General features: G+C 47.2%; 1 protein-coding gene across 5 annotated transcripts in view; it reads left to right on the forward strand.

The window, feature by feature from the left end:
* The window catches only part of LOC122715137 (homeobox protein homothorax), a 495,480-nt gene that overhangs the window by 323,743 nt on the left and 159,637 nt on the right, over positions 1-12,100 (forward strand). For all 5 annotated transcript variants that reach the window (XM_043937070.1, XM_043937066.1, XM_043937065.1 and 2 more), the window contains one exon: positions 5,692-5,840. In XM_043937070.1, the coding sequence (XP_043793005.1) occupies positions 5,692-5,840 (149 nt within the window). The remainder of the gene's footprint in view (positions 1-5,691; positions 5,841-12,100) is intronic.

The raw sequence follows: 12,100 nt of genomic DNA on the forward strand, positions 1-12,100 counted from the left end.
CGATCTTTCTTCTTTCTTCGTTTCTTTTTTCTTCTTTTCATCTAATTTTTTATCAAGTTCGGATCGTAATTTGAATAAAATCGGAATTGGAAAATCGCGCGAGGGATCGCGTAGAACGGAAGTTCGAAGAAGATAGTTCTTGTTTCTTTTCAATTTTGAAACGAAAGTGAAGAAAAAAAGGGAAAGCGTCCCGAATTGCTCGTATTTGGGATCTCGTAAAATTTAGGAGTCATGGTTGTTCGTGGTTAAGTAAACGGGAAAGAGATGTATCGGTATCCGTTGGAACGGTTTCGTGGATAACGGTTTTTTGGATAATCGAATTAGAGTGGTTGTCGATGGGAAAAAATACATCGCGCAATGATGAATGAAGGAAGCGCTTTGTGTATTTTTTTTTTTTTTTTTTTTTTTTTATAGCGTTTGATTCTAAAACACATCGGAGGGTCGAGTTTATTTCACGAGTTTGATGCGTGGAAAACCGCGTAAAAATCCGACGAACGTTTATTGCAAATATTACATCATATAGAAACATGGGATATTAAATTTTCCACTTAACGGCATTCACTCTTTATATCGTTTGTTTTTTGCGTGACGTTCACGATGTGTTTTGAAAAATGAAATGTATGTATAGGTATGCGTGCGCATGTATCGGGCAGGCATGATTTAACTCCTTTCATATATCACATTCGCTAATATCGATAAATAAATCGCGGCTTTAACGGGCCAATATTTTGTCATACTCTAACGACACTGCTCGCAATTTACCTCGAAATAATGCAGAAACGCTATTACATTTTCCACATTAAATCCTTTTTTCTTTCTCTTTCTTTCTTTTTATACATAATCCTGTCGCGAAACGAATCGAACATCGTTTCGAAACAGATTGCATCTTTTATTCTTTAATTGAATATAAGATTTCCCCCTCGAAAATAATTCTCGAAACGATTCAAAGAAAATTTCGACAATTGATAGAGAGAAGGGAAAAAAGGAAAGGACGAATAACTAACGGTTTGAGAGAAAAATCCGATCCCAAAATTAGACGAACCCTCCACGACAATGAAACGTGACACCCACCAAAATCACCCTACGAAACGATTCTCCTTTTCCTCCTTCCCTGAGACTCTCCCATCTCTCCCTGGCCACTCGACACGTTTGCGTACCAGTGTGACAGCAAATAAATGTCTCGGTATCCGGTATACACGGTTCTACCTTCCACGCCAAGAAGGTCGAACGTGGCGCGTTTCGTTCGAAGAGTTCGAAGCGTATCCGCGCCGCTGGAGCGAGCAGCCACCGAGACAGCGTGAAGAGGGAAGCGAGGAAAGGGAAGTGAAGGGGGAGGAGGAGGAGGAGGGTCCTCGCTTCGTTCGACGGGATGGGAATAAGGAGTTTATTTTCGGTGGCCATATGCGCGGTTTATTTCGACAATCCGTGGCGGTCACCCTCCAAATAGAGATAGAGCCCTCCTTCCTCGGTTCAAACCGTATTTTTCGATGCCTTTCCTCCCTTTTTTTTTTCTTCTTTTTCTTTTTCCTTCTCGTGTCATCCTCCACACGCGAGTCGATCCCCGGATAAAAAGAATGACGGCACGCAGACCCGTGACATTAATTGCTACCTGCCTACCTGTCTGAATTATCGCGTTATCGTAGCGTTTAAGGCTCGTCCCTCTCTCGTTATCCGTCCCACCGCTTTCGTGGGATTTCGTATGCAGTTTTGCTAATGATCAGCGTGTACGACCGCCTCATTAGTTCTCGATCACGATTATCACCGCCGTTTCTCCTTATTATTTTCCTCGACGAATCAACCTGTGCGCGCACAAAGCTCGCCTTAAACCTTTGAACTCTTTTCACCAGATACCATCTTCTGCTCGATTTTAAAGCGTTTTTAAAGCACATATGATATATATACATCATTACATACGACGAGAGACTAATAGCCGCGTGTAATTAACCATTTCTTCTCGCTGGGAGACTGGATGAAAAAAAAAAAAAGAAAAAAAACTTTCGCTTCGTTCGAGATACCGTTATCGGCGGAACGAAGCGTGGCACCGGGACAGAGAGGAGGCTGTTTCTGAAGGCAGCAGTCACTTGCTCGCCGCGTAGGGACCGCGTGTTTTGACCGTGTCCGCTCCTCCTCTAGAAATAGCGTATAGTCAGGCCGACGTGAGACTCGGCTTATTCTTGACCCATCGGCTAAGTATAGATCGCGACAGCTCGAAAGAAAGAAGGCAACCAGAAGAAGGGGGGAGAGGGGCGGGGGGACGCGTACGTGTTTTCTGCTTTTGCTGCCGGGGGGTGCCGGGGGGTGGAGAGAGAGGCCGGGGGAGGAGGATCATCCGCGTCTTCCGATGTTCCAACGTTGATGGAGCGAGAAACGGCGTAAACGTATAATTGGCTGCACTTAAATCTCTATAACGCGGCAGTAAAAATGCAGGGCGCGCCGCGTAAATCAACACGAGGACGATATGGATCCTCTCTCCCTCCCCTCCTCCATTTCTCTCCTCTTCTCCCTCCCAACTCCTGCCCCTCGTTGCTCGTAAACGCGTCGCGGAGGACGGAAACAAGCGTGCACGCGTGCAATGCGAACAATTTTCGCGACTTTCCCCACCATGGAATTTATCGCCACGTATATATCTCGTTTCGACTCTCGTCTCTCGCCGAGTTTAATCTCTTCGTTCCTCGGATAGGGGAACACTTGTTACCACACCGTCCGACGAGATCACGATTATTCTTCTCGATGATCGAAGAATATTTGAATATCCATCCGTCGGGAAATTGGAGATTAATCTTTTAACATATATTAAAAGATTTTAACAACGAAGAAAAATGTATTTGGAAGTCGAATATTGTAATTCCCCCGCAATTATCTTCGTATAATTTAGTCAAGGAAGAATAATTTCAGAATTCGTTCTCAAGAGAAAGGTTGTCGGTATCTCGTTTCGTCGTCTTCCGGTTTCTTGCCCCTCAGTTGAAGTAGCTTCGTTTTTCGATGGGATTAGTGTCTCTCTCTCTCTCTCTCTCATTCGGGGAAATGAGAAATTCCTGACGAGCATGAGCCGGAGCTTCTTCGACCGATACGTCAGGGCATGGTAACGGCGGCGTACGATCGGCCACGCTACATTAACTCGATTCACCGAGTAAATTAACTGCAATCAGAGGGACGGTCCGCTGGCCGTTCCGTTATTCCGCTAGCCGACCGTTCCGCGCGCCTCTAGACCGCTCTATTCTGCCTCCGCCTGCCATTATGGGCCGTGGAACAACGCTGGTCGCAGCGGAGAAGAAGGACCTAACGTCGTTTTTTGCGACCACGAGGACCGCAAACACCCTTCTCTCTCTCTCTCTCTCTCTCTCTCTCTCTCTCTCTCTCTCTCTCTTTTGTTTATTTCGACGAAAACAAGCATTTCTCCTCGATCGAGAGAGAGAAACGGATGACGCCGAGACTTCTGGCTCCGAACCGTGATCACGCTCGAGGCGATGACGTGATTTCTTGATCGTTATTGCTCGACTGTACGAGCTTACTCTTCCCATTCTACCTTCGCATCGCGCCGATTCATCGCGTGCCGTGATTTCTCGATCCTCGAAGAAGAGGATTGCCAATCCATAGTCCAAGAAGGATGGATTTAACGTTCAAGAGGGGAGAAAAATTGCAGATATTTGAAATGTACACCGAATACGATAGAAAAAATAGAGCCAGGAAAACAATCGAAACAAGTCTTCCGTCTGACCATCACGGATCGAAAGCCGCGGGACGTTTAAAAAAAACGCAAAGAAAAAGAAAAAAAAAAAAAAAAAAAGAAAAAAGAATCCCCCGTCATCCTTAATTGAACATTCCAGCGCAACCCCTCGTCCATTATTCCGGTCGGTGTGGCGTATCCCGCCACCGTCAGATCGGGAATCTCGTCGGGAATCGAAATCGAATGGCAGGTGGTCGAATGGCGAGGCTTGATCGAAGTCGATCGCTTTTCCCTTCCCAGATTTCTCCCTATCCCTATCCCACGAAATCGGCGAGGAGGCAGCCACGATTTCCATCGATCTCCCGCCGCCTCCTCTCTCCTTGTACTATCGGACGTACAAATTTTTCGTCGTCCCCTCCCCCTTCCCGCCGTACGAATTCAAAGTTAATCTCGGCCACGGGGCCGCCTCCTCTCGAGAGGGGTGGGTCGGCGCCCCCGGGCGACCTGTCATCGTGAAACCCATGGGAGCTCACCCATGATCTCTCTGTTACGATAGAACCTTGGGAACCGGAGCCTTGGGCACCACGATAAGGCTCGGTCATTTATAATCCGTCCGCGTAAGTAGCCTGTTCTCCTTCCGCGGCAATAGAGAGAGAATGAGACAGAGAGAGGGGGGGAAAGGTATAAAGGGAACTCTTCCTCGAACTTCCGCCGGTTGAAAACGAGCAGATCGGCCGTTACGGCACGCCAGGTGAATTTCGATTCGTCGAGATTGCGAGTCGTTCGATTCGACTTCCGCGTGCTATTTTTAGATACGCGGTTTAAATATGGATCTAACGCCTGATCGGGAAGGTTTCGTTCTTACTCTCTACTTTGGAGGAAGCAAATAATTTACGGAATTAATTACGAAATTGAATGCGATTCGAATAATTCTTATGCTTCGAATGATCGTTGAAATATTGTCCATGTCTACGTTCACGTGCGAGTCTCAACGAGTCTCTGATCAGAGAGAGTTTATACTTGCTCCTTGAGAAAATGAATGGAAATTGTGATATGCTGTTGCAATATTCTTCTATTGAAGAAACAGAAAAGACGAGATTATTCAGAAATGTGTAACGTGATCATAGTCTATCTAATTCGCCGTTCCTTTCTTATAAACTATTTAATTTACGATTATGTTTAATATTCGGATTTATTTAACAAAATTTAACGCGATGACTGAAATGTTTGGCAAAAAAAAAAAAAAAATATATCCCTTCCTCCGTCAGGCGTCAATTTCACGCCAGCCGATTTTCGACGAGAGTTCATCATCAGCTCCGGTTCTTAATTAATGCGAAGAATGGTTCTGACGGAAAAAAAGAGAGAAGTGAAGTGAGGGGGGGAGGCACGTTTAGTCAGGGAGAAATACCTGGAAATGGCTCCGGCTCCCGATAATTTATAAAAATGATATTTGCCTCGGGAAAGCGTGACCCGTAAGCCGTCTTAATATCTCTCATTACCGTCCCGCTTCTCCTAGGTCCCCGGTGACCGTGCAATTAAAAAGCTAAGATTGATAAATGACGGGGAATTAATGCGGCCAAGGGGGATGAAAGCGAGGGGGATGGGAGCTGGGCTGGGATCGGGGCTGGAAACGTTTAGGGGGGGTGCCGGCGAAAGAGGGACAGGGTGATTGCGGGTGGCTTAATGGTGTTTGTATGCATGGGAACCGATCTATAGGGGGGCAGAGGGGGGATGAGGCGGTTATCGTCCTTCGGTCTGTTTCGCGCCCGAAAATCGGGACGTGGTTTAAAGTGCTCGAAATATCTCACCCTCGATAATAATGCATCCCGATGATTCGAAAGGGGGCGAGGGGGGACACGCACGTTGTGATTTATCGTTTTTATCCCCTCTTCTTTTCTTTTTTCTCTCCATCTGTTTCAAACAGTACATATATATATATATATATATATCAAGTTTATTCTTTTCGAGCTTTGGTTTAGAATTTAGCAGAAGGTTAATTTTGAGATTTGATTTTGATTTCGCAGGTGACGCGAGTAACGCGAGTATCGGCAGTGGCGAGGGTACCGGCGAGGAAGACGACGACTCGTCGGGTAAGAAGAACCAGAAGAAGAGGGGTATCTTCCCCAAAGTGGCGACCAACATCCTCAGGGCGTGGCTGTTTCAACACCTCACGGTAAGTGTACATTTTCACGAGCGTCTTTCGTCACTCGTGTCTCTCGATCCCGACGACAGTCCACGAGTCCGTTTATTCCGAAACGATCGCTTTTGCGCTCCTCGAACGAGGTGCGTCTTTTTTCTTATTTTACAAAGAAATCGTTACGAATACGAATACGAATATACGAAGGGGCAAACGATAGGAAAATTCGTCGAGTTCCTAATCCTAAATATTTGGCAACGATTATTCACTTATCAAGGCCCGCTTAAAACCCGGGGAGCGAAGATAAACGACGCGACGAAACGGCGTGGCAAAAAGAAACATTTCCTAAATTGCTTTTACCCCGGCGTCGGAGTTAAGCTCGAGGAACGAAGGGAAAAAGAAAGCGGAGGCGAAGATGGAAAAACGCGTTCGGAGGGACGTACTAATCTCCTAATGCCAAGATAAGGAGCGGTGGCCGCAGCTATGGGTGCCTCTCCTCCCTCTTTGTAACCCTGCTGCTGTCCCCGACTCTCCTTGCCCGTCTAATGATTCACGAGTAATCTGACCCGTAAAAAGCGCAACGCGATTAAAGGGAGAGGACTTGGAAGGGAGAAGAATGTAGCGCATTTTTGTTCTCGTTCGTTATCTTTCTAAAAAAAAAAAAAAAAAAAAAAAAAANAAAAAAGAAACCCAAAAGCCTACTAACCTAACTAACATCTTCCAGTACAAAATTTAACAAATTTTAACACGGTCGTCATTTTCGACAGTCGATTCATCCAACAGATCCAACGCACAATCGAGAGAATCACCCCGTACATTGTCCCTCGCACTCACCTCGGACACCCCATAGATTTCGAGTGTGATCAGGTTACCTTGCGAGAGCGGTAATCATATTGCAGCTCGGTTAATGCCATTACCGCACGAGGAGGGGAGGATCTGGGAGGGGGGAAGGAGGGGGGATCGGCAGCCACCCTGGAAACCACCCCGCAACCAGCGCGCCGCCCCCGTCTCCCCGCTCATCCGCTTTCTCCACGCTTCTCCACCGCCGGCTTCGGCAAACCCCCTTCCCTCTCCACCCCCCAACAACGTGTATTGGATATGACGTCGGGGATAGTGGGTTCATGGTTTAATGCATATACGCTGTTTGCGCGATGACGATATCGCGCTCGTGAAAAGACGAGCTTTGGGCGCACCCGATAGATAGAGCGGCGACGAGCGGCTCTTCCTCTTCCTCTTGCTGGTTAATCGCGTTCTCCTCCTCGCGGTTAACGCCGCGACGCTTGAAAGGATTTTAATGTAACTCGAGGATACGTGTCCCCGTGTTGATATCGGTGTTCGGTGATATCGGCTCGATTTGATCCCCTGTCCGATCTTCGATCGCGAAATTTTATTATCATCGCGCTCATCATCTACGTCGGGATATGATTATCGATAAGGACGATAAGTACGAGCGGAGGCGCGAGTGGCGATCCAAAATCTTGTTATCGTATTATTTGGAATGGAAATGTTGAATATAGGTTGTAGTGTGTGCAATTTAGAAAGGAGAGTTAATTGTAACAGTTGGAAATGAGAGTAATTAGTTTAGAATGGGGGAGGAACGAACGAATAGAACGAATAGAGCAAATATCGAATATTAAAATTTATACATTCTCCTCGATTATTTTTGTCGAATCGAAATTCCTTTTGAAAGGAGTTTTAGATCTATCCAGATCTTTACTAGATCATGTATTATTATCGGGTGTAAAAAAATTTCGGTATTCGGTTTATGTTTCGATTATAGACGAAGCGTATCAAAGAGATAGGTATTCTTTGGTAAAATTGGTGACGGAGGATCGTGCTGTTACGAGGTATTCATTGCCAGAAATTAAAACGGTTTTTCGTGACGGTCGCCCCGCTCAGACATTCGTCTCAGCGTTATTACGAGCGATTAAGCGAGACTATACCGCGAACCAGAATTCATTCGGCGCGGTGGATACATATTACGGCTTAAAAGAGTAACTGACTCGAGCCAAGTGTGTATTCACTCGAGTGCCAGCTCTCTTAAAGACCTCCTTCCGACATCCCCCTTTTTCCACCAAACGAATTACGGCCTCAACAGTCTTGATTTAGCGTCCTAATCTTTCTCTCGCGATGACTTACGGCCCCACCAACAAGGGCTAACGTTTTCCCCCTTTCCACCCCGCGGGACCGTTTCGCCTGTAATTATCGCGGAACAGATGTCTGAAACGGGTGTGGCTCAATCACGATGCAACCAGCTTCTCGCCGATTTCCATCATTCCCTTATATTTTTATTCGAAATTATTCCATATTTTCGAATGCCTAAACGAAGAGTATATATACGAGAGAAGTATCTTTAAAAAATTCATTTTATACGTAATTCGTTAAGAAACTTCTTAAGAGATATTTTTCAATAATTTCTTCCACATCTTCTGTAATTCGTTAATCTACGTATAACTTCGGGTATTCGAATAACTCGAGAAGAAGAGAAAAAGAACCAGTTAATAAACGTCTCTCACGATATGATATACCAGCCGTGCTCTCTGCACGGTATTCGTCTCCTTTGATCGAACGTCGGCCGAAAACGCAGTCGCCTAACTTTTCCCCTTTTTCTCTTCATCTACGACACGCTTTTTATCCTCTCTATGCAAAACTATGTATGTGGCCCGCGTACCGTCCTATCTCACCCTTCACCTCTCGCTTCTTTTCTTTCGGCGCACGTCAATGCGGAACGCGAGTCGGGGATTGGCGTTGGCTCTCTCGAACGAGGACAGGTTATTGGCGAGCACCGACGAATTCCTTGGCGCGGGTCGCCGCGATTTCGAAATGTTTCGGGGTGAAACGGCAGTGGTCGGTGGCCGGCTAAGATCTGGAATTCCCGATGGAAACGATGGATCCCTTTTCGCTTTCACGGTATGATAAATTTATACCATCGCGAACGACTTCTATATATTCTATATATTCAACTTTTCTTGATTTATCATATCCCAGTCTAACGCGATTCATCGTCTCGATCGTATTCGAACTCGACACGTTTGATAATCGACATATCCATAATCGATGATAATTAATGTTTCTTACTTTCTGAAGAGATAGAACGAAGTGGTATGCTATGCGTCTGTGCGCTCATGTCTCCTGATTTCGTATACAGCGGCCGAGAAATTGCTCGAAACCTCTTGCGAAACGTGAAAAGTTTACCGAGAAAATCGGTGAAAGTCGGTTTCGGGAAAATAGAGTCCGCAGCGCAAAGAAACGAGAATGGTGATTTATCCGTCCCCCCGGAAGAAGAAAATGAACAATTTAGACGTCTGTAAAGGTGGGTAGAAATGGACGGACGTTAATTCGATACAAGGATGTTGAAACGGCGGAGGACGTCGTAACGACGTCAGAGTAGCGAATCGTTCCGGTTGTTCCGGGACGACGAGAGAGGTCGTGAGGCGACGTCTTTCTCCGTTGTTCGCCAGTTCTCGCCGCTTTCGCTCCTTCTCCCTCTCCCTCTCTCCCTCTCCCTCTCCCTCTCCCTCCTTGACTGTCATTTTGAAAGCCATCCCGACGGCCGCCCCTCACCGGCCCGTCCGTACGTCTGTCCGACCAGCCAGCGTACCAACCGACCGACCGACCGACCGACCAACCAACCAACCAACCAACCAACCAACCAACTCTGCGACCCTCCCCAAGTTTAATTAGACGGAAGAGGAGCATACATCATGGTCGACTCCGTGTCCCGACCTTCCACGCCAGCCAACTTGGGCTTTCCAGAATTGTGGCCACCGACCTACTACGCCACTACTCTCCTCCTCTCTTCTCCCGTTTTCCTTCCTTCGCCACACCGTTGCTCCGGGACAACACGATGTTTCAAACGGCTCCACTCTTCCCCGGAATTGTCCTCCTTTTAGGAACCCGTCCCTGCCCTCCACGTCTACGCGCGTCGCGTTGCAAATTATTCTTCCAGACGAGGACGCAGCCAGTTCTAATTCTCCATTCCTCGATATCGGATCAGGATATCTTCGAATTTTCTCCCCCTCTTCTCCCTCCATCGTATCGAGGCAGCGAAGATTTCGAGGGAAGGATGGAAATTCATTACAGAAAGTTTGCTACGAGTAGCGGGTAACAATCGCGCGTGGCGATAATGCGGAAGCGGAGATGGGAAAAGAAGAGAGAGATCGAAGATGGAGTCGACACATACACACATATATATATATATATATATATATATATAATCCATTTTAATTTACTCGGAAGATATATCCGTCTAGCTTGCAGTTTCCCGCGACCTCTCTTTCCCTCTCCTCCATTTTCTACCTCCGCCTTTCTACGTCCGCCGGTTCCACGATCCTTCTTCCTTCTCGGCGTCGCCCTTATCCCTAGACACCGCCAGAGGAGCGCCTTCTTATATCAATGGAAGCATTTCGCGAAATTACATTTGCCAGTTCCGCGCTCTCCTCGCCGTTTCACGTATCGAGTGGCGCCTCGAAATCTCCTCTCTCCTACCTTACCAAAGTCAAATAAATTTCTTCGGGAACGAGGTTTCCCAGTTTTCGTGCTCCTTCTCCCGCCCGGTCTATGAATGTTTGAACGGGGAGGAATGTTTCTCGGGAGGGATGAAAAATGCTCGTTTAATCCCGCACGATTAATTCCAACGTTCAGCCTCGTTTCGAGTCGAAATTTGAGAGAAAGATAAATTCGATCGGCACGTATACACATATACGTGTATGTATATATAGAAAGAGAGGGAGAAACGAAAACGCGGTGATTCTTATTCCGTGTTTCGTGTTGTAACACGAGAACGGAGCATAGTCGTGGCAATCAATAAGCCATCTAAGGCGGGTAATGCTGCCTACGGTACAAACCGCAAACCGGCAATGCCATTATCCGCGCATGCACACGTACACACGTGTGCCTCCATACCGGAGGCCACAAGCTGAGAGATGCAGTTTCATCAAGATCGATAATGAACCGCGTTTCATTTAGCGTATTGCTCGCTGCCATTCCAATATATCTTGCCGCGATCTTTAATTCATCCGTATCGCGCGGGGCGATCGGATCGGGACGCAGCGTGAAGCTGCGAACAAAAAGGGGAGATCGATCTGACGCGTGGCTGCATTCTTCCACGTTCCATTTTACTCACTGTAAAACGAGTCCATAATCCCTGCCTTTTTATCCGACCAATCGAATTGCAAATCCGTCATTTCGCTTCAGAGATCGTTCTTCCAGTCTGCGTCTGTGCCTTTTAACCCTTTACATTCCATGGTATTTTACAATTTTCGTCCCGATTCTTCTGATTCTCCGATTTCCTCCTCTCCCTCTTCCTAATATCAAATGTGATTTTTCGTTATTTTAATATTCGGAATCGAATTCAGTTATCTATTCTGCTGCGCTTTCTTCTAATCTGATTTTACGTAGATCTTACGTATCTCTTCGAGCTCGATCGACAAGATTTTGAGAAAAGGAAAATACTCTACGCGTTCTCGTTCGAAAGAGATAAACTGTGAGGAGTTGTATCGAAAGGATTCTAATTCGAGTGAACGATTCAAGTATTAACACCCGTCTCCAAGATCGCATCCCCTGTGGTCACGAGGCCACGATCATTTCTTCCTTAACTTCGTCCCCCGCACCGACTCTATCCCCCATTCAGTGGGAAAACAAATTCAAACTCACCTTTCCAAACGATCAAACTTGACGATCGTTCTGGAAAATCGAGGGAACGGATTTCCTCGTTCGCGGGGATTCCATGTCGTGCACGTCGACATCCCCATCGCCGGCAGTTGTCGACGAGTCTCGAAACGTTTTCACGAAACGGCGCCCCCGGAAAGACGTCGGGGAAGGGAGGAAGGAGGGGGGAGGGCGGCCTTAGCCCCGGATATTTTAAACAATTTGCATAGACAATGATAGCGGCCGTTTTTTCGCCCATAAAGGGGCTCTCGACGGCACTCGAGTCGACTGCCACGACCCGCCAGCTGGCTGACTGCTCGCCTCCTGCCCCCGCCGCCCCTACCCCCGCCCCCCTCCACTACCCAGACCGTTTTATGCCGCCATAACCGTAGCGCGGCATGGCCCACTTAGATCTCCTATCTCGCCGTGGTGTCTCTCGCGTACACCGGCTGATATCTATTGTCCTCTCTAGCCCCACCACCCCTGGACCTCCACCGTTTCCAACCGACCCGCTTCCTTCCCGTCCTTGCCGATCGCTAGGTCAAGGTCTCGCCGCGAATCCGCTCGTTGGCCGAGCGAAAGCCGCTTCGAAACCAGCTCGTCGTCCCACCTTTTAGGACCACAAGGGGACTGGGAAGGGGGGGTTG

Source organism: Apis laboriosa, unplaced genomic scaffold, assembly GCF_014066325.1.
Source record: "Apis laboriosa isolate Shangri-la unplaced genomic scaffold, ASM1406632v1 scaffold34_cov151, whole genome shotgun sequence".
Taxonomy (NCBI): Eukaryota; Metazoa; Arthropoda; class Insecta; order Hymenoptera; family Apidae; genus Apis; species Apis laboriosa.